Source organism: Silurus meridionalis, chromosome 7 (genome assembly GCF_014805685.1).
Source record: "Silurus meridionalis isolate SWU-2019-XX chromosome 7, ASM1480568v1, whole genome shotgun sequence".
Classification (NCBI taxonomy): Eukaryota; Metazoa; Chordata; class Actinopteri; order Siluriformes; family Siluridae; genus Silurus; species Silurus meridionalis.
This window is the reverse complement of record NC_060890.1, coordinates 2,669,367-2,696,150: the sequence shown is the minus strand read 5'-3', so window position 1 is coordinate 2,696,150 and position 26,784 is coordinate 2,669,367. Positions and strand designations below refer to the sequence as shown.

Below are 26,784 nucleotides of genomic sequence, written 5' to 3'. Positions count from 1 at the left end.
GGTTGGCCAACCTCCTCACGATGTCTAGCTTTTCTTGAAAATGGATTTTTATGTATGTCCAAAACCAAATTAATTTCTGTTCCTCCGTAGGTATAAAAAAGTCTAACTCTGATGTATTAATGTGTGCAGAGCTACACAGGTGTTTTGGCAGTCGAACTTAGCTGTAACAGTTTCCCTCTGACCAACCAATCAGAGAATGGAAAAATGCTGACGCTACTCTGGGCCAGCGAGCTGCCCTGTGAGGCGAATATGAAATCTGATTGGTTAAAGAAATAGAGCTATTTCCTAAGGAGACTAAGGTAAAAAGGCCAGCAGTACAGACTCTGAAGGCTCTGGGCAGATTAGATTGACATGGCAGCAAATAGAGACTGAAATCTGATTGGACAAAAAAATCTAACATCCAGTGTTTAGGCCAGCAGGGCTGACTGCCCACCACTGCCTAATACAATCTACAACGACATCAGAGAACTTCGGCAGATGGCAGGACTGCGAGCAAGTCTGATGTGTGAAGTGAGAAAAGTAAAAAAAAAAAAAAAAAAAAAAGAAGGCTGGTGAGGCAATAGAACGTTTATTGCTTCTATAATGTGAACTCGCTTGGTTCATAAAGGTCAAACAACATTCAATCCTACTATAAAAAGTTAAACAAACATTTAGCATCAGACGACAGAAATGCCCGGGTTAAAGTTGAGTTGTTTTTCAGTTTTATTTGGGGAAATAATTATAATAATAATTTTAATAATTCTATTTGGAAAACAAGTTTGTTACAATTAATAATAAGAATAAGAAGACATGTCTGAACAGGTCACACTGTGGGCTACAGGTAAAGAGTCTGGTGCAGAGAATCAGTAATGTCACTGAATGAATGAAGGAACAAATGAATGAATAGTACATTTTTTTTATTAAATAGTTATAAAAAAACTTTTTTCAGGGAGTACTGGTTTCCTGAAAAGAAATGAAAGTCTTTAAAAAAAAGATTGAATATTTCTATTAATTTTTATTACCACACTGATATTATTGGACACATTGGAATGATTACTGTAAAAACAATGTTTGGCAAAATGTCCCACATCAAACCATTTGTTTCCATTTTACTTTGACTGTTTTGTTGGACAGCTACAGCTATGGATTTAAATGCTATACAAAATACAGAAACGCATTTCTGCTCTTACTCAGTTAGGCTTTTTCTCACTGGCCCATGATTAAAAGAAACACTCTGTCTCCAGAGGTGGCCGCTATAAGCCACTCCCCCTTTCCAGACCGACAGGCGGAGGAACTGAACACGGCATAGGGCAAGTCATAGAGGCGTGACTTCACCTGAGAAAAATACAGAGAGACAGAGAGAGAGAGAGAGAGTCAGAAAAAATAAACTCTACATTTCACTTTGAAACTAACCCCTTTGCAAAAACACTAACCTCTGCCACTAATCCCTAACCTTAACTCTAACATTAATCTCAAACTCTAAACAAAAGCCTAAACCCCTAAACCTAAATATAAAGCCTAACCTCTAACACTAACCCCAACCCTATGCCATAAACATAAACCCTAACCTCTTAAAAATCCCTAACCTCTAACCTTATCTCAAACTCTAAACAAAGCTCAAACCATTAACCTTAAGCCCTAAACAAAACCCCATAAACTCTAACACTAACCCTAAACCCAAGCCCTAACCCTAAATTCTAACACTATACCCAACCCTAACCTTAGCCCTAAACCCAAGCCTTAACCCATTACAAGTAACCCCTAACCATTAACTCTACCCCTATACCCTAACCCCTAGCAATAACCATAACCCTAACCTTAACGCTAACCCCTAAACATAAACACTAACCCCAAACCCCAATCCAACACTTTACTCTAGCCCTAACCCTAAACCCAAGCCTTAACCTCTAACACTAACCCTAAACATAAACCCTACCCCATAACACAAACCCCAACCCTACCCTGAACACAAACCCTAAACTCTAACACTAAGCCCTAACCTCTAACACAAACCCCAACCCTACCCTGAACACAAACCCTAAACTCTAACACTAAGCCCTAACTTCTAACACAAACCCCAACCCTACCCTGAACACAAACCCTAAACTCTAACACTAAGCCCTAACTTAACACAAACCCCAACCCTACCCTGAACACAAACCCTAAACTCTAACACTAAGCCCTAACTTAACACAAACCCCAACCCTACCCCTAGCCTTAACCCTTAACCCAAGCCTTAACCTCTAACACTAACCATAACCCCAACCTCTAACAACAACGCTTAACCATTAACTCTCCCCTAAACCCAAACCCATAAACACAAAGCCTCCCCTAAACTCAAACTCCTAAACCCTAACCACTTACAATACCCCCTAAACCCAAATTCTAAACACTAACCCCATTTCTAACATTCCCCCTAACCCTAAACCCCAACACTACCCCAAACCCTAGAGGTGGCTGCTTTAAAAGCCCTAGGGACATGCTGTAGTAGAAAAATAATCAATATTGGCATAATTGGACTTTCGAAGAATTACAACTGAATTACAATAGAATTTTGCCATAGAAGCCGATTTTTTATCTCACCCGCAATACACACACACACAAACACACACACACAATGCCGGGGTGCCAATAGTTCTAGATGCCCACAAGAAAACGTTTTATTTCACTGACACACACCTTGAAACTGTGGCGATCGATGACCCTCAGTGTGTTCGCTTTACTTCCGGCTGCTATGATGTGATCTCCACCCAGCCACTGGCACGTGTACATCTGTGATCCGGGAAAAAAAGAATTGTATTAATCACTCGTGATGTATGTGTGTGTGTGTGTGTGTGTGTGTTTACACTTACCCTGCTGTCTCCTTCTGGATCAGCAGGAATACTGGTCACTTTTTTGCATGAGATGTAATCCCACACCTACATATAAGGAAGAATGCATTTAAAATAAATAGTTTTTTAAAAATAAGTGTTTAAAATTTTAGTTCAAATTGCAAAATAGGTCATGTGACCTCACAACAACATTGTGTTAGCTAGAGTTCTGATGACTCAATAGTTATGCTAGTTTAACGTTAGCTAGTCAGTTTATTCAGCACTCTTAAACTCAATATATTAACGGAAAAATATTAACAATTGTGGTAAATAGAAGTCATTAGAACGAAAGCCTTTCTCACTGCATGGAGTCTGTAATCAGTAAACTATCCTGCTTGTTTTTTTTACCTCCAGGGTGTTTTCTTTCCTCCAGGAACCGGACAGGACCTGATTGGTCAATGGGTCAATGTGAAGGGCTTCGCCACACACATGAGGACCGTAGAGCATTCTGGGAGGAGTTAAAACAAAACACTTTGAGCGAAGATTGTCAGAACCCGAGTTACGATAGAGATGCGTTCCGATGAGCCCGTAAAAATATCGAGACATGGCCTAGTCTACTCAGGAGTCTTAAAGAACTATGATCAGTATGCGGTAGGATACTGTAATTTTTTTAACAAATTACTGTACATAATTTAGAAGAACAGAGCAATTTACAGTACCGTACCGTATAAACTTTGTAATATGTATGTATGTGGCAGCGTTTCATTCCACTGACTCTGATCTTTCGATTCTGTTCACCAAAATGATTTGTTCAGCAGCAATCATTAGAAATTCGCAAATTGGGATTTTCTCCTCATGCGCAGATAGAGAACGTCTCCAAAATGCTAGGACGGCTGGGTCTAAATAACCGTTTGTTCACTTGATTTATTTATGAGTAAAACATGCAAACAAATTTTTGCTCTGTTACAAAGGAGGCACTGGAGACTCCTTTCATAAATGACTCCTTACAGAAACCCATGTATTACGGATTCTCGCTTTGTATCACGCTTATATTTGTCTGTTAAGTAACCAGGCGGTGGGCTGTCACGCCAATAAGGCCTTCTCTGCTGGCTTAAACTCTATCAGAATCACCGACGTTTGAATATATTTTTCCATGAATATGCATTCAAGTATTCCTAATAGTCGACATTTCATAGTCTTCCTCTAGGGTGCGCTGCTGCTGCTTGGTGAAAGTTTTTATCCGGTCGGATTTCAGCCTGTTGCTTTAACAAATCAGACTGCGATTTGGTCACCCCAAGGCCCGTTAGCAGGCTCCCAAACACTTCGGCATTTTCACGTCCTTTGATTGGACGGTCAGAAACCGCACTAGCCGGAGCTCACAACCTGCATCTGTAGCAAACTGCACAAGCTAAAATATATCATAATATATGGATTTAATAGCTGCATTTTTTTATTCCACAATGTCAGAAGATACAATGGTCGCAGATACACGTACAAGGACATTTACAAGACAAACTTTTCGAAAAAAGCTGCAGTTTTCTCTATAATATTAATGACATGTTGAATCGAATAGAAACACTGTACCTGACTGCATGTTGTTGCCTGGTATCCCAGAACTGAAAAAAAAGCACACAATGATAAATATGATAGCGTTATTGCTATTATATAACTCAATTAAATAGGTTTTTATTTGTGTAGCACTTTTAACACTAGACAATGTCTCAGAGCAGCTTTATGGAGGTAACGCGTTGATAAAGAATTAATGAAATTGTTTTTTAGAATTGTACATTTGTCCCACAATAACGCTAACATGTGGGAGCGAACGCATCGTGTAAACATCGCTAATTCACTTGAACTGTGTTGTCCCATCCTCCAGAAATGAACTGCGTCTCAGTCAGGGGGTGAAACATGACGGCGAAAACGCGTGAGCTGTGGCCGTCCATGATCGTCCTTAGCATGCTGAGAAGAAGAAGAAGAGAAAAAAAACAAAACAGTTCAAAACGATTGATTGATAAAAAAAAGCAAGACAATCAAGCCTGAGAAGACGAGGAGATTATGGAATTATCGATAGAAAGTAACAGAAAACTGAGCTGTCGTGTTCTACCTGGGCCTGCAAATCTGTTTTTCTCGTTGCGTGTGGATATCATACAGATGGACGGTCGAATCGGAGCCACCGGTCACCGCTTGATCGCCGGAACGAGAGACGGAAAGACAGAGGGTCTGCCTCTGCATTACTTCTTCTTCACCTATTTTAGTCGTGCTTTTTTCCGCCAGCTGCCAAACACACTCCCGGCCAGACACGTACCAGCACTTTACACACCCGCTAGCATCTGAAATACATCGAGAACATAGAGACAGTGATGTTCACTTGTTAGACATACAGACAGACGACAGACAGACAGACAGACAGACAGACAGACAGACAGATAGATATTAGGCAGGATATACGTAAGGTATATATACTGTATCTCACAAAAGTGAGTACACAAGTCGGTTTGTGTGGCCGTCATCCCAGAAGGAATCCCCTTTTCCAAAGCTGGCTCACAAGAAAGCTCACAAACAGTTAGCGGAAGACGACCTGTCCAAGATTTACCGGAACCATGTCCTGTGGTCTGACGAGACTACGATAAACTTGTTTGTCTGGGGCTGCATGAGTGCTGCTGGTACTGGTGAGCTGCAAGTCATTGAGGGTAACATGGATTCCAACATATACTGTGACTTTCTGAAGCAGCACATGATGCCGTCTCTTCAGAAACCGGGCAGAACTGCAGGTTTCGACATGATAACGACACCAAACACACCGTCAAGATGACAACCGCCTTGCTGAAGCTGAAGGTGAAGAAGTTGCCAAGTATGACTCCAAACCTACACCATATTGAGCACCTGTGGGGATCCTCAAGCGGAAGGTGGAGAAGCTCCATGTGTCTAACGTCCAGCAGCTCAGTTATTTAGACAATAATGGCTGTATGTTGAGTTCTTTTAGAGGGCAGTAAATCTGTACTGCTGTACAACCTGCATATTGACTAAAGTATATCCCGGTTTCATTTCCAGCAAACCCCCAGAGAACTTGTTTAATCAGGATTTTGTGTGTGTGTGTGTGTGTGTGTGTGTGTGTGTGTGTGTGTGTGTGTGTGTGATGTTCTCACAGGTAGCCAGCAGGACATTGTCTGTTCGGCTGGTGTGTGTGAAGTACAGACTGGTGACAGGTAGAGAGGAGACAATGGTTTCGTGGTCTTTAAGAGTGTTAAGCTGTTCTCCAGTGTCAGTTTTGTAGACCTTTAAAGACATAAACAACATCTCACAATGAATCTCTCTCTCTCTCTCTCTCTCTCTCTCTCTCTCACACACACACACACACACACACACACACACACACATATACACTGTCTAAGGTCATGAATGAACCTTAATGGAGCCATTACTGAGTCCAACTGCCAGCAGAGTCCCGTCTTCATTGAACTTACAGGACATGGCCTCACAGCCGCACTCTCTGGAACAGAAAAGAGGAACAGAGGAGCGTCCTAGATTCATCACCGTACACTTTTAGAACCAGTAAATGTGTGTGCTGAAGAAATAAAAAAATCATCAAAGCTGCACTATTGTCAAGGCTGCTGTTATAGGAAATGCCCCAACACATGAAGTTTGAAGATGGAAGTTTGTAATGAGAATAAATTTATATCGGCAGTTCGTAATGAGAATAAATTAAAGCAGCAGTTCGTAATGAGAATAAATTAAAGCAGCAGTTCGTAATGAGAATAAATTTAAAGCAGCAGTTCGTAATGAGAATAAATTAAAGCAGCAGTTCGTAATGAGAATAAATTTAAAGCGGCAGTTTGTAATTACTCTGTTGAAATGACTTCCCTCCACTGGCCCCAACATTCCAAACTGCACCTTTTAAACACTACAATCTGCACTATTGCATCACAAACTGCCTCTTTAAAGTGAAGTAAAGTTACAGACTGCCACTTTAATACAACATTCTAAACCGGACTTTTAATGTACTACAATCTGCACTATTGTGTTGCAAACTACTTCTTTAAAGCAAAATTACAGACTAACACTCCAAACTGCACTTTTAAAATACACACTGCAAGAAATATTAGATGCAGGGCATTAAACTAGTCTTTGGGGTTCTTTAAAGCACATGTACCCACAGGACAGCGTGTATGTGGAGGTCTCCTTTTGTTTTGGGTTGAGAACGAGAGAATGAGTTCTTCCTGTGGGTAGAAACAGAACTGGGTTCCTGAAGGGACTGAAACATGTCCTGCTCAGTTTCAGACTCGCTCTCACCCCCACTCTCCCTCTTTCCCAACTTGTCCATGGGGTCTGCATCAGAGTCAAGCATGCTGCTCAAACCTGGACCAGGGCTTTTGTCCTCTGTCGTTTGCAGTTCCTCATCATCAGCTCCAGAGGGGGCTGGTCTGCTGTCAGATAACTGGACAGATATAAAGACAAATCAAATTCGTTATATATATATATTTATTCATGTTATATTCATGTTTATATATATTATACATATAAACATGAATACACAATCGCAAGTCATGAAATCTCAACATCTTGCAGCAACGTGCAAAAATGTCCACATAATCTAATCTAATCAAATCAAACATCTGTGCTCAGTCTTACAGATGTTTATTGCTTCATTAATACTGGATATGGATGAATGGATTTTTCTCACCAAGTAGATAGATAGATAGATAGATAGATAGATAGATAGATAGATAGATAGATAGATAGATAGATAGATAGATAGATTGATTGATTCTACCAGAAGTGCAAAAAGTAGCTATCGTACAAATAGTGCAGATAAATAAGTAGCATATTTACAGCATGTAATATTTATATAAACATATGAACAGTAAATAAATATAAAGTCTATCGCAGTGCAGACATTTGGACATCATTAAGTACAGATAAAAGTAATGTATATTATAAATAAAAGTAATGTATATTATAAATAAATGATTTTTTTTTACCTGTAAATCCATCGCTATTCGCAACTTTCCGCTATTCACTTTATTCACGTGATTAACGACGCCGACAACAAACGTTGCTTAGCAACCACGTCACGTGCTTCTGAAATCCGGAAGTACCGAAAAAAATTTTTTTTTTTTAAATACCAGCTAATTCTTTCAAATTATTGAGAAACGCAACAAATCAACACGAGCATTAAACGTCACATATTTCGATAATAATAATAATAATAATTTTTAATAATAATAATACATATAAATATAACTTTAACCAAATAAAATGCACGGTTTTAATACGTAATGAAGGTGTAAATGTTATTAGACACATATGTATTTATTGTTAAATATATATCCTAGGGTACTTTATTTATATTAAATACGTATATTTGTAGCTATTTGTATTTATAGGTAATATATTTTGTTCAATAGGTTTGAATGCGCTTGACTTTGTTATTTCTGTCAATATTTTTAGGTTGAACTGGATTAAATATTATATTTCAAATAAAGATAAGATATGGAAAATAATTCCAAATCTTATGTTTGAAAAAAAAGGTATAGAGACATTGGATCTGCAGGTCATGAGTTCAAATCCCAGCCCCACCAAGCTGCTATGAGCTCATGAGCCCCTGAGTAAGGCCCTTAATCTCTGTGCAGTTGTATGAATGAGATAAATGTAAGTATTGGATTTTATACACAAACAATTTTCTCCCCATAAGCAACTTATATGGACTAATAAATATGAATCAATTGTAATAATTGGGTTTAAAAATATATTCTGATGATCTTAAGGATAATTTCTTACATTTACTGAATTTTTTGAGACATTCTTTTTTTTAGTATAACATGAATATAGCATTGTAGTTTGTGAGGCTTTTGCAGTGTATCCGAATTTTACCAATCATCATAATAAAAAAGAAATCTTAATTAAAGAATGTTAAAAGAAAACTGATTTGGACTTATAATAACAAATATTCTGTCACTAATAAAGTTCATAAAATGTGGTATCAAATTATACAAATAGTTTATCCAACTAACCAGTTTCTAAAGAGATACAAAGCTGATCTTTAATTTAATTTAATTTTTTTTGTGTGGAATGGATGTTGAGACCGTTCTGCAATTATTTTTTTTCCGAATGTATGCATACATTTTTTTTTTTTTTGGATTGAGGTTGAATGGTTATTTACTATGTTGATTTTGATATAAGAAAAAAAAGGTTATATTCTATTCTGATTTGTTTTACATAGGCAAATGTAAATGTTATTGTATTGTTAATTATATATATATATATATATGTGTGTGTGTATACCCATATTATTATTCTTTCTTTCTTTCTTTCTTTCTTTCTTTCTTTCTTTCTTTCTTTCTTTCTTTCTTTCTTCCTTTCTTTCTTTCTTTCTTTGCTTTTACTTTCATAAAATGTGAATATTATGTTTGTTGTGTTAGATGGTTTGGTATACACACACACACACAAACACACACACACACACACACACACACACACACACACAAATAAATAAATAAATAAAAAATTAATAAGTAATAATAAATTATAAATAAAAGAATTGGCGCTAAAAATGCGGATACGTCGTGACGTATGTTCTGCCGGCGCTGTGATTGGCTGAGCGACCAGGAACACGGAAGTGCTTTAACATGAGGGACTTCCTTAGTAACCGTAATGGCGCCGTAGCGACGCGTGTTGTTGGTTTATTTTTTAATTATACGAAAATAGTTCAACAATTTTTTATTTAGACAATAAAACACGCCGTTTAACGAAATAACGCGTACAAATGGCGCTCTGACTCGCCGGGTAAAGTTATCGGATGCGCCGCTCTTGGGAATGAAACAGTTGTGGAGGGACATGCCGATACCGATGCGGATGCCGATACCGATGCGGATGCCGAGCCTCGTGCAGCTCGTCGTGGCCGTCGGTGTGCTTTGGCCGTTGTGTTCACATTCCCAAAGCTTTACACAGCAGCCGCAGGAGGACTTGAGCGCTTCCCCTTCCACAGACGGCGTGAATTCAACAGCAGACTCTACAATGGACGCGAACGCAACCCGTTCCCCAGACATCAACAAACCCAGAGGAACCACTGAGGAACCAGTCGCGTCTACGGTCCAAACCCTGATCACTACACAGGTTTCTGATGGTACTCACACTGTTCGTCTTTTCTCTACCGCCGAAAAAATGTTGACAATTTAATTTGTAAAAGTTTTAAAAGTACCACTAATCTAAAGCTTTAATTTATTTCCTCAAAAAATAAATAAACAAATAAATAAATAAATATTTTATTTATAATATTAATTTCTTACTATTTAAAATCTTAAAATATTGTCTTTTACTCTCTCCTTTTTTATTTTTATTTTATTATTTTTTTACGTATTAACAAATTCGGATAGATTTGTGATTTATGATATCTTGATAATTTGCGTAAAAGTTATGATTTTTTTAAACAGCATGTCACATTTATTCTCATAATTATTATTGAGTTTAAATGCCTGATGTGATCAACTATGCGAAGTAATTGGCGAACCACCTATGGCAGGTGTCCCAATACTTTTGATCGTTTTAATGCATCACTGTGCTGTTCGTTGTTCTTCAGCTTGCACCTGCAACCTCGCTCCTGATTTCTGCGACATCGGCTGCTGCTGCGACGTTGTGGACTGCGGCGTCGCCGATCTGAGTTCTGTGTTCGAGAACTGTAGGCGAGAAACAAGGTGAGTGTATATTCCGGTTCCTGTGAGTCAATTGTTCTGATATATCATTATAATTTATCGGTCCATGCCCAGATTATGTGTAAGCCGAGCGTTCACTGTTGCGTCTTGTCCGGGTTTAAGGGCCGGATCATGCGTCGAGAGCTGGCTGATGTTCCGGGCCAATGTGGATCCTCAGCTGGTGACGGACAACGGTTCCATGTTCTGTGTCCAAAGTGGGAACGGTAACACTCGTCTTCTCTTATTCCGTCTCTCTACATCTCCTCTCTTCTCTACCTACTATTAAAGCCTGCGGTATGGAACGGCGCAGTGTTAAAGCCTGCGGTATGAAACAATGCGGTGTTATGGAACGGTGCAGTGTTAAAGCCTGCGGTATGGAACAATGCGGTGTTATGGAACGGTGCAGTGTCAAAGCCTGCGGTATGGAACGGTGCGGTGTTATGGAACAGCGCAGTGTTAAAGCCTGCGGTATGGAACAGCGCAGTGTTAAAGCCTGCGGTATGGAACAGCGCAGTGTTAAAGCCTGCGGTATGGAACGGTGCAGTGTTATGGAACGGCACAGTGTTAAAGCCTGCGGTATGGAACGGTGCAGTGTTATGGAACGGCACAGTGTTAAAGCCTGCGGTATGGAACGGTGCGGTGTAATGAAGCGGTGCAGTGTTAAAGCCTGGGGTATGGAACAGCGCAGTGTTAAAGCCTGCGGTATGGAACGGTGCAGTGTTGAAGCCTGCGGTATGGAACGGTGCAGTGTTGAAGCCTGCGGTATGGAACGGTGCAGTGTTATGGAACGGTGCAGTGTTGAAGCCTGCGGTATGGAACGGTGCTGTACAACCGGAGCCGCTTTGTTTTCTCTGTAATTCATCTGCTGTAATGTTCTACAGTAAACACGCAGAAAACTTTATTTCAATAGTCCTCACATTTACAACCTTTATTTTAACGCATAAATAATACAAAAGTGGCCTTTAACCAAAGCGTACAACACACAACGTAAACAATACACAACATGTAAACCATACAATATACAATACACAAAGTACACAGTACATGAAGTATACAATACACAATATGTAATGCATAATGTAAACAATGCACAAAGCATACAATACACAATATGTAACGTATACAGTAGACTTGATGTATTGTGTACTGTACACTTTACACATTGTGTATTGTATACTTTACGTATTGTATATTGTATACCTTACATATTTTGTACTGTATACTTTACATGTGTATTGTTTACTTACCATGTTTTGTATTGTGTACTTTACATGTAGTGTATTGTTTACTGTGCGTTTCATGTATAGTTTACGTATCGCGTATTGTATACTTTACATACTATGTATTGTTTGCTTTACATAGTGTATTGTATACCATACATGTGTCTTGTGTACTTTACATATGTATACAATACACAATGCATAAATAATACAGTACACTATATGTATACAATAGATAATATATCAAGTATTCAATACGACATATGTAGAGCATGCAAAACATCAAAGTATAAAATGCACATAATACTTCTACAGCATGATACTTCTTGTGCACTCCAATGTATATTACTGTGAACAATTTTAAACTGCACTTTTATATAAATATTCTTTATTTAACATTTGTTTGTCTTTATAAATATATCTATCATCTCTTATATATTTTTTTTCAGGTCCAGAGAGCACAGCACAGATTGCACCTGCTGCCTCTGAAGGGCCTTTCTCCATCTTATCTCCTCACTTCTCACCAGCAGGGGTCACCAGTACTCAGAATTCGAGTGTGTATAAGGTTGGTGATTTTAGATAAGAGGGAATAGTAACAACAGAGTATAGTAAGAGGAATCTAATCCAGTGTGAATGAATGCCATTACTAAAACAACAACAAAATGATAAACACAATTCAACAAGTCTCCTTTCACTGTAGCCACAACTGCACTGCCCACATACATCATCTCTAGCAAAAGCATCATATTAACTTCATTATCGTATTAACCTGGGCTACTGTTGGCCGAAGTAGGAGAAGGAGAGGAAGAAGACGTCTACAGAGACAAGAGGAAAAGTAGAAGTGGAGGAGAGTGGAGGTAGATATGTCGTGTGTTTAGGAGACAAAATTAAAAAGGAGTAAGTAGAAGTACCAGTAGAACTGTGGAGATGATTAGGAGAGATGGCAGTGGAGTTTTTAACCAGGTTGTTCAACAAGATTTTGGAAGCAGTGTGCTGGTGCAGATCTGCAGTAACTACAGGGGAATAAGGTTGATCAGTCACACCATAAAGTTATGGGAAAGAGTAGTGGAAGCCAGACTGAGAGAAGAGGTGACCATCTGTAAGCAGCAGTATGGAATTATGCCAAGGAAGAGCACCACAGACACATTATTTGCTTTGAGAATGTTGATGGAGAAGTATAGAGAAGGACAGAAGAGGTGGAGAAGGTGGAGGAGTTCAGGTACCTGGGGTCTACAGTGCAAAGTAATGGAGAGTATGTTAGAGAAGTGAAGAAAAGGGTCAGGCAGGGTGGAGTGGGTGGAGAAGAGTGATAGCAGGAGTGATTTGTGATAGAAGAGTATCTGTGAGAGTGAAAGGGAAAGTTTATAGGACTGTGGTGAGACCTGCGATGTTGTATGGATTAGAGACAGTGGCATTGAGTAAAAGACATGAGGTGGAGCTGAAGGTAGCAGAGCTGAAGATGTTGAGGTTTTCGTTGGGAGTGACGACGATGGACAGGATTAGAGATGAGTTTATTAGAGGAACAGCGCATGTAGGACGTTTTGGAGACAAGGTGAGGGAGGCGAGGTTGAGATGGTTTGGACATGTGCAGAGGTGGGACATAGGGGATATCAGTAGGAGAATGCTGAGGATGGAGCCACCAGGAAGGAGGAAAAGGAAGACCAGAGAGGAGGTTTATGGATGAGGTGATGGAAGACATGCAGGTTTGAAAGAAGCACATGTAGAGAACTGAGTAATATGAAGACGGATGATTCTTTGTGGCGAAGAAGAAGATATGAATTATATAAATAAACATGTGGGTAAACATGCATTCAAACTGAAATGAAAAAGTAGCACTCCAAATAAATAAAAACATTTATCCAAAATGAAGAAAAAAAAAAGACACTTTAAATAAGCAGCATGTGGCATCCGTGAGTTGCCTCTTGAGGCTGCCTTTCTGCTGTATAACGCAACCCGGAAAAACTATCGGTCTGTATTTTTGCCGATAATTACAGCATTTCAACCATCAGTGCCGCGACATCTGTTTAAAAGTATATTTATTAACAAATAAATGTCTTTCTTCTCTGTCAGCAATTAAATCTACACGCATATATTGTGCAGTTTGCTACATATGCGGTTTGTGAGCTCCGACCATTGCGGTTTCTGATCCTGATGGTCCATCACTAAATAATCATTTAGTAAGAGTTGAATATCCTAACCAAAGAGTGTAGTACAGTATAGTTACAGCAACACTGGAGTAAAATCAGCGTTATTACGAATAAGTGATTTCATAAAAATAGCAGCAATTATTGATTAAATTAATGAACGGATGTATGACTTCATGATGTCCAGCTACATGAGCGTAAATCAATGTTACAATGGAAACCATAAAATGATCAGGAACGACATTTCGTCTTTGGAATGATGTAGCATCAACTTTAAGTCCCGCTGTTGCAGGTTGATGATGTCATTCTGACCTACTACAACACCACATCTGTAGTGAGCGTGCTCAGACAGCCGTCATCGGGCATGGGGTCTTCCACCTGTGTCGAGCGCAATCCCGCAAGTACGTTACTGTCTGCTTCCTCTAATTACAATCTGATGATTTAATAAAGTCTAAAAAAGTTTTTATTATTTTTGAAAAAAAAAATTCTTTCTTTTTTTTTTTTTTTAAGAGTTCCTGCGCTCCGGCTCGTTGACGTGTTCACGAGTTGTGAGCGCTCAGTCGTGCAGAACAGACAGCAGCCTAAGTTTTCCTTCGTATTTCACAGGATTCAGTCTTCTGAGGGTAAGTGCGTGGAAGACGTCCGAGAATGTTTTGAAGTACTTGTAGCAAACTTGGCAATTTTTTTATATCCATCGTAGAGCATATTCGCCTGACATCAAATCTCCAACGTTACAGGTTCCACGTCCGTCAGACAAGGACGTTTCGAAGATGATGGTAATTTCGTTTGCATTCGTTCGCCATAATTGGTCCGTACAATGATTTATTTATAATGATGCATATCTGTAAACATCTACGCACATCCATTGCCCAAAACTGTAGATTCCCATCATCCCGTTGGCCAACCAGCCCGAACTCACTGAGCACGAAACGTCCTGTATGAATGTGGTGACAAAGGTCAGTGTTTGGAGTTTTGCCAATACCAGCTATGTAGTAGTTTCAAGGATCTACAGTATGTAAGAGATATGCTGAGGAATCGTGAGGAAGAGACAAGAGTACTTGCTTGGTTTTGACATACTTCCTTTCCATTTCTTCGCATTCAGGTGGAATACGTGATCACGTACAGTAGCACAGGAGAAATCACAGCCGCGACGGTGAGCGGCAGCATGACGAATGCTAGTTTCGGCACGCAGATACTGCAAGAACACGCTGTGCAGTTTCAGGTTTGGATGCGTCCACTGTTCTGTTTCTTTTCAGTTTATAATACAAGCTAGTAAAAGTACGACTATAAGAACAGCAAAAGGCGAATATCTAACCGACAAGCGCCCTTTCGCCTTCAAATCCTTAACAACGTCGCTTTAACCAATCAGATTTCGAGTTGCAGACTCCAGGGCCACCCAGCAGGCGTCCAGTAATGTGGATTTAATAGCCGTTTAAAAAAAATCCATTTGGTCGCAGATACAGCTTCTTTTTTTTCCAAGACCATTTCCGAGACGGACTTTTAAGGTACAGCTGTTTAGAAAAGAGACTCTACGATAGTGATGGTTTCTGTAGCCACTTCAGGCTACCTGATTCAGGTAGGGCACCACTAGAGGACTGTGTGTGAAATGTATAGAAACGGCTCTGTGGGGTCGCAGTTGATGTTAGTGCATAATCTGGAAATTAGTCAGAAGTAAGTAAATGAATGAACTGGGTTACAGTTGGCCACGCCCTCATTATCGCCTCCAGAAGTGCCAATGGTCGGTTTGGAGGTCGGGACTCCAGTGATTGGCTGGTTTGGTGGAAAACCTGGGCCTGTATCCTTTCATTTTGGTTTTCTCTTTTCTTTTATTTATTTTTTTTTATAAATATGATTGACATGGTCTACATCTTAACTAGATCAGACGAGTGGTTGCGTCTGTGTAGGTCTTCCTTGTGCCACCAAACCAGCTCTGATCCATCACACAATCTCTTGGCAGGAGATCCTTGAGCAAGTTGTCTTCAATCAACCAGACTTGTCTGTCCAGCAGAAACAATTCGATCGAATTGAGACGTAGGGATTTGAGATTTTCGAACAATGTCTGCATCACCCGCCTCGAGTGTCCGCGATCCTGCTGCGGGTTCGCTGGTTGTCCATCTTTGCTAGGAATTTATTGTGTCGCTACTACAAGACCTGATGTTTTTGAAGCTGACCCAGATGCTTTCCGAAAGGAATAACAAACACATTTTTTGTGTATTTATTCCCTCATGTCAACGAGAAAAAAAGTGCCTCGTATATGGCAGAATATTGTATAATTACTGTTGAGCTCGATATACACTTTAACCGAACATTAGCTGACGATCCCTGGGCTTTCCGTCGGAGAATGCGACCTCACCAACCAAGCCCCAGTCCTCTTCACCCATAACACCTTCACCGGCTGCACCTTCAGGTATTGACCATGCAAAATTACATTTTACAGTGCAGCAACATAATTGGCTCTATGATACGCAAAAAAAATCATTTATTCACAGCAAGGTCTTTTTGTAGGTCGATGCCGGACCACTGCGCATCACTGAGAGCTCGGATCTACAGCGTGCTTCGCGGCACGGCGACCCCGGATACAGTCGCCATGACGGCGGGATCGCAGCCGCAGCAAAGCCGGGTCGTCGTGCAAAACTGTCCGGAAACTTCTCCGGTAATGTGTTCTTTTTTTTTCCTTCTCATTTTATTTCCATTTTATTGGTTTTGTTCTGTTTGTTCGTTGGTTCATTTTATTTATTATAATAAGTTTTTTTTAAGGGTGTGTTTTTTTTTTGTCTCGTGTGGAACTGATGCAAAGAAGGTTTTAGACGAAAGAACTGATAACAGAGACTCCTTACACAAACGCTAACTATTAAAAGAAAACCTTATATGAACCATCAGAACCCCATTAAAGAACCATGTGCATCTCTACAACTGAGGCCGAAGTGATTTGCATCTCGATCATAGCCAACGATACGATACAATAAAGATACATACGAAGCAGTATAGTAATAATTCGATATACATTGTTGCTATATCCCAGTGAATTAACTGTTACTATAGCAACCGTTACCTATCAAAAGCGTTGTATAGCGTTTTCCTGCTTGTGCACTTTACAGGACGAGGCGTGCGAGACAGGATGTCTGGTACCCGTCTCCCTATCACTGAGGATTCTCTGGGCTCGGACCGGAACGTTGGCTCTGCCCCAGAATCACATCCTGGGTGCCAAATACGTCTTCAGCTGCAAAATCCTGAAGGTGAGGCACGTGCGGAATTCAGAGAACGTGTCTGTGTGGGTGCGCATGACGTGTTATAATCCCAAACGTGACTCTTGTTCCAGTGTCCCGTCTTTTCCCATCTTCCTCTGAGCACCGAGGTGATTTTCTCTGATGCTACCATTTACCCAGAACCTCCCCGAGCCGAACCGCGGCCCGAGTGGAAGTTCCCATTCGGGTTCTTCACCAGAGGGGCGGAAGAACTAGACCGTGGGTAGAGCACGAGAAAGCGGAGGACAATTACTATTTATTATTAGTGCTGATATGGTTCAGCATTGAAACTGCGGATTAATTTATTGCTTTTTTTTGTTTCATGTACAAAAATCTTTTAATTATTTTAATTATTTTTACTTTTTTTATTTAATAAAAACTTTTTTTTAGGATTCTTTTTTTTTGGCATTTAAATTACTTTTTTGAGTATTACATTTATTTATTGTTTTTTTCGTTTCATGTACAAAAAACTTTTATTCAGTGTATTTTTTTTTTATAAAAACTTTTTTAAACATTCAAAAAAAATTTTTTTTAATTACTTTTTTGAGGATGAAATTAATTTATTGCTCTTTTTTGTTTGATGTACAAAAATATTTTGTGGATTTTGACAATTTTTTTTTATTTAATAAAAACATTTTTAGTTAGCATTCAAATAAATCTTTTTTTTTTTTTTGCATTTAAATAAATTCTTTCTTTTATTTGCATTAAAAATTTTTTTTATTCCTTTACTGTCAGTTCATGTCTCTAAGTCCACGTTCTCTTGCTCGCTCTGTTTTGCGCTCCGTCTTGGTGACGTAGTTGAGCAGGTGGACGACGGCGGCCGGAGTGACGCCTGGCAGACGGGTTGCCGCTCCCAGCTGAAAAAACAGGGCAGACAAAATAGCTGTTGTGCTCGAGACGAAATTACTGGTGGTGATGGGAAAATCGGAAACGAATGTATTTGAATGTGTTGTGCACTCACGGTGTCGGGCCGCGCTCGATCCAGCACCTCCCGCACCTCGTCAGAGAGAGATACGGGAAGCGAGAGGTAGTCGATGTCCGGAGGAAGCGTGAGACTTTCTTCCTCCTGGATCCTCACCATCTCTCTCTTCTGATTCTCGCAGTGTGGACGGTACACCGCTAACGTGGAGAAAAGCAGATCAAAAATCAGACACGTATAAATATAGCATATAAGATCTGAAGCATGGTGGCGGAAGAAACACGGATTAATCTTTTCCCTCTGGAAATAAAAACAGGAAATCGGTCATTGCAAGTACCACACATAAATTGCTTACACATTACAGGCACCCGGTCTTCAATTAATTTGATTATATACTCGCCTTCGATTTTAATCCGCTGGGAAAATTCGAGGTATGGTGCTAAAATCTCAGGGAAGATGGAGGCCAGCATTTCAAATGAGACCTCTTTATGCTGCAGCATCTCCTCTCCGCTGAAAAAGATGTAGTAACAGTATAAAATAGAAAGCTTGAATAATTATTCTTTCTATCAAGCGACGCTATTCGTTTTAGAGAACGACTCGCAGCGAACCTGTTTACCTGACGAGCGTGCTTTTCGCCTCGCTGATCCCGACGCCTCTCAGTTTCTCTCTCCAGCGAGGGGAGGACAATGTGACCGAGCGCAGGGCGAAGAGAGCTTCGCTCAGAGCACAGCTCGTTCGCGATGCCTCGCTGTAGCGCTGTGACGACACGCAACCCACCTCTTCAAAACCTAAATGAAACCGGTATATTGTACTGCTGCACATGAATTTGTTTTCACAATTTAATAAAGAGACATTGTTTTAAAACTAAATGAGCTTATAGTGGTCTATTATTTACATTTATTTATTTTAATCTGACACTTTATTCTGTTAAATTAGCACATACTTGAAAAATTATCTTTTTATTTTTATGGTTTAAAAAAATTACCTTTTTTTTTTTTAATCCGACCCCTTTATTATGTTTTCTCAAACTAAATAAGCACATACTAGTATATTTTTAAATTATTATTATTATTTTTTATATGGCCCATATTTTTTCTCAAACTAAATAAGCACGTACTGGTGTATTAGTTAAAAATTACACCCTTTTTATTCATTTTTTTATTATTTTTTATTTAAATCTGACCCTTTATTCTGTTTTCTCTGACTAAATAGGTATTTACTAGTATATTATTAAAAAAATAATTTATTACATTTTTTAAATATGACCCTTTATGTTTTCTCAAACTAAATAAGCACATATTGGTTTAATATTTAGATTGTATTTTAAAAAAAAATTTTTTATTTATTTTTTTTTTACCCTGGGTAAGTGTGGGTAAGTGATGGCATTCTCTCTTTATTAATCAGTGTGCTCATGTATGCAGAAGAAGGCAGACAGCGCTTTCCAGAGCATTCCTATGTTATGAGATTTTTGTAAAGTGGCTGAAGCTTTCAGGGGGGCCAGAAAAAAATGGTTTTTATTTTTTGCATGATCAGAGATATCATTCATGCAACTCATATATATATTTAAGATTAGATAAATATGAAATCGTGCTTGACTGCTATAAAATTAAAATCATAAACTCGGTACGGAAGCCTACGGTACCTCTGAGCGTGAGGCGCAGGTCGGCGTTATCGGGCCGGAGCGAGGTCCTGAACTCGGCGCGGCTGGTGAACATGCGGTACGGTTCAGTAACTCCGCGACTCACCAGGTCGTCGATCATCACGCCAATGTAGCTCTCGGTACGAGACAGGGACAGCGGTGGGAGTGAGAGGGCGGTCCTTCCGGCGTTCACACCCGCCCACAAACCCTGATATGAGACGAGCAGGACGGTGTACAGCAGGTAAGTACAATCCAGAAGTTCTAAGAACATTCACACCACGGAGCTGCTGGATTCTATGCTGTTGTACCTGTGCTGCTGCTTCCTCGTAGCCCGTCGTCCCATTAATCTGCCCTGCCAGGAAAAGCCCCTGAACGCGCTTCACCTGCAGCCATGGAAAGAGCTGCATGGGGCAAATGAAGTCATACTGCACCCCGTAACCTACACGAATAGCCACACTGTGAGAACCTTGCAAATCTCGAGGAAACCGTGTCACTTAATATATAGGGCATGAAATCTGTAACCAGTAGTGAGTTCTACGCTAATTTCTACCAATATAAAAGACATCTACCCGGTGTTCTAATCTCCGCCCGATGCAGAGGAGGAATTTCCCTGAGGAGCCGAAGCTGCAGCTCGGGGGTCATCGTCATGGACAAGCCCTGAGGGTACACGAGGTCGGACGTCAAGCCTTCCGGTTCCAACCACACCTGATGCTGTCGCCCTGGGAAACGCAGAACCCGAGACTCGATGGACGGACAGTACCTGTGGGAAGGAAATTAACCGTTGACTAGACCTTTAACGGGACATTCCAGAACGATGATATCCATGTCTGCATTGGGTACCTGGGTCCTTTGGTGTCCTGCTGTATGTGCGAGTTCACATGCAAACTCTCTCGCACCACTCGATCCACACCCGGTGTCGTGTACGTCAGGTGACAAGGGAGCTGATCCTCAGGCTACCGAACCAACAAAACAACAGGTACATGTGAAATATGTTTCATAGTCCAGATTAATTTTCACCTCGACTTTACTGCCGGATGCCGTCACCTTGCAATGTGTGCGTTTGTTGACAAAGCTAAACGGAGTCGGCTGCGGGTCTGGAAGGTGAAGTTCGGCGAGGGAGAAATCAATTGTGTCTTTCACGATCCGAGGCGGCGTCCCGGTCCTCAGGCGGCCGAGTTTTAACCCGAGGACTTCTCTCAGACTGTAGGAGATACTGGCGCAGGACGGGGGTTCGCCCATCCTCCCTCCCGGAGAGGTGGTCTGGCCCATAAAGAGGGAACCGGAAAGGAAAGTGCCGGTGGTGATGACGACGGAACTGGCGAGGATTTCCCCAACGCCATTGGCTAAGACGAACGCAGAGGGCATGCATCAAACGGACGGCGGGTATGCATCAAAGAAATAGGAACAAAACGACTATCGGTCCTTACCTATGCGAACGCCAGTCACTCTACTTTTTCCTGGTTTTCCCGGGTCGGCCGGTGACACGATGAAATCCTCGACAGATCCCTCGATTACAGTCAGATTGGGCGTACTGAGCAACTCCGACTGGGGGGAAAAATATCACACGGAAATTACCGGCCTGGATCAACACTGTGAGAGAAATAGTATGTAATAGTTATGGAGATGCACATCCCTACTCCGGGGGGCATCCCGATACCTGAATGAACTCCTTGTAGCGTTCTCGGTCTAGCTGTGCCCTCGGGCCCCACACTGCAGGTCCTTTACTACGATTGAGGATGGAGAAGTGAACGCCGGCGTAGTCGCCAGCTCGACCCATCAGGCCATCCAGAGCATCCACCTCCTTCACCAGCTGACCTTTTCCTACTCCTCCCAGTGAGGGGTTACAAGACAGCGCCCCTGGAACAAAACGGTAGAAGATTTGAGATACCTGTAATAGCAATCGGACACCACTAAAGGTCTGGGGGTGAAATGCACAGCCCTCCACTTTCTTCTTACATATCGGATGCACCATGACCTACCGATCGTTTCGAACTTCTGCGTCACCAGAAGCGTTTTGGCTCCGATCCTGGTTGCCGCAGCGGCTGCCTCCGTTCCAGCATGGCCACCACCCACCACTATGACGTCATAATTGTGGTGGGTAACGTCGGTGATGGTCCGATTGTGACACCCGGACAGGAAATGATGTCGGACCACCAGCCTCCGTAGTTGCCACATGGGAAATGTTAAAGGGTCAGCATAAGGAAATGATCTTAAGAAAGAAAGAAAGAAAATAATCATTTACAGATACTGTGCTCAATTATTTCATGCTATTTTTTTTTTCTTATATGGAGGTATTACAATGTCTTAAAAAATTATCATGAGTTATTTTTTCGATACACAATATTTGATCGTGTATCGTGTCCTTTACCTATAACATGCATCTTTTCTAGACGAAATCTCACCGGGTGCGTCCCAATTGTGTCCCGCTTCGCCGTCAAGTACAATATGCAGGACTTAAAAGCCTGTCATTTCAATACCCGCTGAAGTGCACTTTGTAGGAAGAACAGCGACGATTGGGACGCAACCGATCCACCGGCGCGAGCAGGGGGCCGCCATTACTGCGCCTGATAACCGTAATACCGGCTGTAGGCGCGACTACAAAAATAATAATACTACAAAAATGTATAATAAAATAATGTAATGAATATTAATAAAAAAAAAAAAATAAATAAATAAAAATTCAAGGAAAAACATTAAAAAAAAATCTCTACTTTGTTCTTAATGTAAAAAAAAGACAAGTTTACCTCAAAAACGAAAACTAAAGTTCTCAGAAAAACCTACCAACTGTCTTTTTTCCAAAGTCTAGAAGAATAAAATGTAAAACAGTGGACAAGTTGTATATTTTTTATTTTTTAACGTCATACTAGTTTTTGATCAAACTAAGACAAAAATCATGTGCAATGTGTTAGATTTAGCTTTATAATTACCAACAGTCCAGAAATTACTAATATAATACATTAGTAGTTATTCGATTTCGCCAGCTTGATTCTACAACAATATCCAACCAATAGTAACTTGCTAGCTTAGCGTTCACTAGTTGGAGTTAGCTAGCTACCAATATAAAGGATTGCTAATCTATTCATATATATTCTTTTTTTTTGAGAGGCCATGTGGGTAATTAATGTAGCTGGCTGGTTCGATTTCGATGTGATGATCCAAATCGACACTGAACCATACATTGATGTGGAGCAGATTTCAGAATTGATCTAAGACACTGTTTCGCCTTTCAGTCGCTTGAGATTTTTCTTCTAATCACTGGCAACCATTTCTCGATTAGCCGTTTCGATTGCAATGGTTTCAGTGGGATAATGTGTAAAGTTTCTCGGCACTGTTCTCCAGCCGGTCCCTGTACTCCAGGTTGGCGTAGTTACACTTGGGCACTCCCTCCAGTCCGTACATCAGACCCCAACAGCAACACGCGATGACCGCCGTGCTGTCGCTGTCTCCTGTACAGAACCAAAAGAACAAACTGACCAAGAAGGGACACGCACTTATGGCTGAAAAATGCAAACGTTAATGTTACATTGGGAAAAAAAAACAGTAGAAAGATTCGTGAAGTCCAAGAATAAGGCCTTCTGAATCTGAAGGAACATAGCAAGGACGTCCTAATTAAAGGTACAGTTAAATGTAGCTAACTTGTGTAACGTAACCTGACAGGCAGCCTGTATAACCTTCTAGCTAAATAAATTTGATATTCTAGATCTATTACACACTATTAAAACTGGTCAGTAGATCCAGAAAGAGCTCGGTACAGATTCTTCACATGGAAGAATGCTAGTTTCTCCTCCTTCTTCTCCTAAAGAAGTGAATTCGGTTCACGTTTAATCGACTTCGTATGAAGGACATTGCTGACCTCCGTGGAAACCTGCACGGCTCAATAACTCCTCCCAGTTTGACCCCGCGGCCAGAAGCGCATCCAGGGCTATCATCGGTGCATCGTGACCGCTTCGGCCCGCCCATCCGGAGAGGCTGAAGCTCTTATACGCCTCATCCCGTTCGGCCGGTCCGTATCGGTCAGGAAAATGCGCCGGACCGGTTCCTAACGACAAACCCCTCAATTCAAGATACCTGAGAGAAAGAAAATTTGTTTTTTTTTTGGTTACATTTAGCTAGCTAGTAAGATTGACATGTTTAGCAGCTGTGCTACACAATGTTGTTAGTAAGTGAGTAGCAATAACGTACCGAAATTGAATCCAGGACCCGAGGTACGTACTGAACCGTGAATTTCTTACAAAACTATATAGTAATCACGTTGCCGCAGGATTCTCACCATTCCCATTTCTCGGTGAAGTATCCCCAGTCTCTCTCCGTCTCAGGAACGGCGTATCCCGACGATCTCGCGAGCTCTTTCGCTATTGGGCACGCCTCCTTCACTAGACCCAATCCCCAGGTGCTTATTGGACGCGTTGGACGGCGTACGCTGCGAACAGCGCAGAAGCAACAGCGCCGAGGAATCCGGTCGGATGAGGGTGGGTCATCCTTCCGGTCTCCACGGCAACGGTGACCAAAGAATCGAGCTGCTCCGGCCGAGGGTATCTGATGTTATGAAATGGTGTTAGCTGAGGTGTTTTTCACAATTTCAACATCATTCTTTGGGGAAATGACTTTCCTCACCTCAATCCGATGCACATGGACCTCATAGCAGCGCCACATCCTGTACCTTCTGGATTGTAAGCTATTCGATAGCCCCCTTCAGTACCTGGTCTTAACTGAGACACACCTACGAAGAAACCCATAGTTTCTCTTTAACAATGTTCTGGCAGCTCCTCTAAAATTATGCCAAGCTTCATTACTCATTTACCCAGGATGCTCGAAGGTCCAGGTTTCCTCCCCTCCATGTCTTTCATCCCTTTCACGTAATGAGACGCCACCTCTTGCAGTAGGTCTTCTCCTTCTTTTCCTACAGGCAGTAATTGATTGATTTTCGCTCAGGCTTTCGTGCAAAATTATAAACCAGAATTTTTTTATTTTTTATTTTTTTTAGGGAATCAACCCTTCCTCAAAGTCAAACCTGTGACTAAAGCTTCAGCAGTGGCCAGGTGGAGGACCGTATCATCGCTCACTGGCCAGTCAGGAAGTTCAACAGTGATGTTCTTTAGTCCTCCAAGCTCCTGTAGTTCCTACAAAAAGAAAATAAATAAAACTGGTTCATGAAAGTGCATGAAATGGGCTTCTTCTTACCATCTACAGGCCATGCAGAACTCCTGCTGTCATGATCACTGTGCATGTATTTTGTATGTAGTTTGCATTTAGGAATGATCTTTTGTATGTGTATATATAAAATTACTGGTTAGCACGCTAAATGTATTGTACACTGAGGGAAATCATGGCTCAAAGAGCAAAAAAAACTAATAATTTAATTATTTTTCTACTCCTTTTATTTACCTATTACAGACCTGATGAATGTTGGGGCCAGACTCGTTGTATTCCCAGAGCTGATTCCTGTAACCCAGAGCATCTCCAACTCCGCTCAGCAACATGCCGGCCTTATAGTGCTCGAGAGAAGCCGGACTGGACAGACGGACAAACAGAGACTCAAATTATATGTTACGGTATAACTTGATTAGACCATGTATGGATCTATGATGTGGATAATGGATAAATTAGACACATTTTCATACTCAAAACACGGTCAGGGTCAGTGCCAACCGTTGATGTCAGGCTTCCTTATGTGATTCTGCTTTAATTTGCTTAAGTCCGATGTAAAAAAGGTCCTCTTTATTAATGAGCCCCTACTTCCCAGCGTCCCTACTTGCACCATGATCTCATCAGTACAATGTCTTTAACTTTAATGTAACTATAAGGATCCCTAATAATCCTTATTTCTTAGATCTGCCTGATTCATCCTAACACCTTCCTCTGGGTTGAGACCTTAAATGGAGATCACTCTGTGCAGCTAAGGACAATTTGACATGGCCAGCCTAAAGATCCATGAAGTTACTAAACAACTCAAGAACTATGAGACTGGATTTGGACTGTAATTAATACAAACGGTCTACTAAAATATTTCAAATAAACAGTTCTGCATTTAGATGCCCATCACAGATCAACAATAATGGAATTTTAATGATTTGGTGCCACCCAGATGTGCACATGTATTTTGAGTCTGGTTCCTCTCAACGTTTCTCGGGAAGCTTTTGCCACTGGCTCACTCAATAGGAAAAACGTATCCAATAGTATTTTTTAAACCTGTTTATCACGGTTAATCTGCTTTGGAAGAATGTCCATTGTTAAAAGTGCTATACAATAAAAAAAAAAAATCACCAACTTGAGCAGAAATCAGGGTTTATTCATTAGTTATTTAGAGGCAGAAAAAACGGTGACGTCAGAGTTTGGGGTGGCCACTGGGGGTGAAAAACTTTATAAGGGTGGCACCTGCCCACAAATAATATTTATATATAATAACATAAGCTATTACTGTACCACTATAGTATAAAAGTACATTTGATAAGCATTAATTATATAGATTTGAACTGAAACAAGTCGACTTAACAGAAATTAATCTTGAATTAATAAATACAGAAAAAGTTGGTAAAAAGTAAAAAATGTTAATATAATAGTACACATACTTTAATTACTACACTATATTGTTTGCATCAAATTTATAGTCATCTCACATTGGTTTAATTTTTATTTTTGTTGTTTGTTTCGCTCACTCTCTAACCTACCGGGTCATGCCTGTATTCCTCTGCGGGTTCGGTGAGCCGCCGGTCGGTTAAGTCGCGCAGGCGACACCGTGGATCCAAACTTTTCTCCGGTGCGGCCTTCTTGTCCTTTTCCTACACGCGTTGTTATTTTTTTGGTGATTTTTGCCACCCTGTATTACGGCGCTTTCGGAAATAAAATTGTTTTTTCGATAGAATAAAAAACAAACAAACTCCTGAGTGTTTTTTCCTGAGAGAATTTTTAGTCTTACTAAAATGAGCAGCTGTAAGAAGAGGAGAAAGCTGGTGGCTATTTTAGGATTAGTTCAAGTTCATTGAAATGAAAAGCCACTGAGGTGAAAAGACACTAGGGAATGTTCAGAAAGTCCAAAATCACTACAAATTAATTGTTTTAGTTTAAATATATATATATATATATATATAACTTATAAAGACTGTTTTAATTGCAATAAAACATCCTATTTGTATGGTATAG

The 26,784-nt window shown here is 40.5% G+C and overlaps 4 protein-coding genes across 5 annotated transcripts; 1 reads left to right on the top strand and 3 right to left on the bottom strand.

Annotated features, from left to right (window-relative positions):
• Window positions 1-922: 922 nt before the first annotated feature.
• On the bottom strand, window positions 923-7,864 carry LOC124389030 (dynein assembly factor with WDR repeat domains 1-like). 2 transcript variants are annotated; one of them, XM_046854228.1, is made up of 12 exons: window positions 7,769-7,864; window positions 6,944-7,224; window positions 6,195-6,279; window positions 5,936-6,065; window positions 4,894-5,119; window positions 4,640-4,748; window positions 4,374-4,405; window positions 3,198-3,297; window positions 2,832-2,897; window positions 2,659-2,751; window positions 1,170-1,314; window positions 923-942 (listed from the first exon to the last, which is right to left on the bottom strand). In XM_046854228.1, exons 1-11 carry the CDS (start codon window positions 7,778-7,780, stop codon window positions 1,186-1,188), a joined length of 1,263 nt encoding a protein of 420 aa, XP_046710184.1. In that variant the 5' UTR covers window positions 7,781-7,864; the 3' UTR covers window positions 923-942; window positions 1,170-1,185. The 2 variants fall into 2 exon arrangements, with proteins under 2 accessions (XP_046710184.1, XP_046710183.1); XM_046854227.1 differs by lacking the exon at window positions 923-942 and having other exon boundaries at window positions 963-1,314.
• A 1,536-nt stretch (window positions 7,865-9,400) lies between these two features.
• LOC124388359 (tectonic-3-like) lies at window positions 9,401-17,503 on the top strand. Its single transcript, XM_046852906.1, has 14 exons — window positions 9,401-9,912; window positions 10,366-10,480; window positions 10,601-10,701; window positions 12,147-12,262; window positions 14,134-14,242; window positions 14,352-14,464; window positions 14,579-14,617; window positions 14,723-14,797; window positions 14,944-15,063; window positions 15,541-15,636; window positions 16,154-16,248; window positions 16,347-16,494; window positions 16,940-17,077; window positions 17,161-17,503. The coding sequence occupies exons 1-14, from the start codon at window positions 9,603-9,605 to the stop codon at window positions 17,311-17,313; spliced, it is 1,728 nt and encodes a 575-aa protein (XP_046708862.1). The 5' UTR covers window positions 9,401-9,602; the 3' UTR covers window positions 17,314-17,503.
• Window positions 17,504-17,728: 225 nt separating this feature from the next.
• Window positions 17,729-22,135, bottom strand: mto1 (mitochondrial tRNA translation optimization 1). The gene is made up of 13 exons (XM_046853970.1): window positions 22,013-22,135; window positions 21,624-21,853; window positions 21,302-21,501; window positions 21,072-21,189; window positions 20,689-20,987; window positions 20,485-20,597; window positions 20,214-20,404; window positions 19,953-20,083; window positions 19,648-19,852; window positions 18,622-18,793; window positions 18,406-18,515; window positions 18,048-18,205; window positions 17,729-17,943 (listed from the first exon to the last, which is right to left on the bottom strand). Exons 2-13 carry the CDS (start codon window positions 21,817-21,819, stop codon window positions 17,818-17,820), a joined length of 2,019 nt encoding a protein of 672 aa, XP_046709926.1. The 5' UTR covers window positions 21,820-21,853; window positions 22,013-22,135; the 3' UTR covers window positions 17,729-17,817.
• Window positions 22,136-22,521: 386 nt separating this feature from the next.
• LOC124388884 (protein ADP-ribosylarginine hydrolase-like) lies at window positions 22,522-26,700 on the bottom strand. The gene is given in 9 exon segments (XM_046853975.1): window positions 22,522-23,090; window positions 23,498-23,712; window positions 23,915-24,050; window positions 24,053-24,180; window positions 24,259-24,364; window positions 24,446-24,544; window positions 24,656-24,764; window positions 25,041-25,155; window positions 26,313-26,700. Coding segments are annotated over 9 exon segments (1,065 nt in total). The 5' UTR covers window positions 26,321-26,700; the 3' UTR covers window positions 22,522-22,941.
• Between the last annotated feature and the right edge of the window lie 84 nt (window positions 26,701-26,784).

What these genes read in the sequence shown, in the direction of transcription:
- LOC124389030 (XM_046854228.1), bottom strand. An exon ending in GGAAAGAAAACACCCTGGAG is followed by an intron (nt 2,898 to 3,197) that starts GTAAAAAAAACA and finishes CCTTATATGTAG; the next exon opens with GTGTGGGATTACATCTCATG. An exon ending in ATCCAGAAGGAGACAGCAGG is followed by an intron (nt 2,752 to 2,831) that starts GTAAGTGTAAAC and finishes CCCGGATCACAG; the next exon opens with ATGTACACGTGCCAGTGGCT.
- LOC124388359 (XM_046852906.1), top strand. Translation starts at nt 9,603, where the DNA reads ATGAAACAGTTGTGGAGGGACATGCCGATACCGATGCGGATGCCGATA. An exon ending in AACACGCTGTGCAGTTTCAG is followed by an intron (nt 15,064 to 15,540) that starts GTTTGGATGCGT and finishes ACTGGGTTACAG; the next exon opens with TTGGCCACGCCCTCATTATC. An exon ending in TTCACCGGCTGCACCTTCAG is followed by an intron (nt 16,249 to 16,346) that starts GTATTGACCATG and finishes GTCTTTTTGTAG; the next exon opens with GTCGATGCCGGACCACTGCG.
- mto1 (XM_046853970.1), bottom strand. Translation starts at nt 21,819, where the DNA reads ATGTGGCAACTACGGAGGCTGGTGGTCCGACATCATTTCCTGTCCGGG. An exon ending in CAGGACACCAAAGGACCCAG is followed by an intron (nt 20,405 to 20,484) that starts GTACCCAATGCA and finishes TCCTTCCCACAG; the next exon opens with GTACTGTCCGTCCATCGAGT. An exon ending in GGCGGAGATTAGAACACCGG is followed by an intron (nt 20,084 to 20,213) that starts GTAGATGTCTTT and finishes CTATTCGTGTAG; the next exon opens with GTTACGGGGTGCAGTATGAC.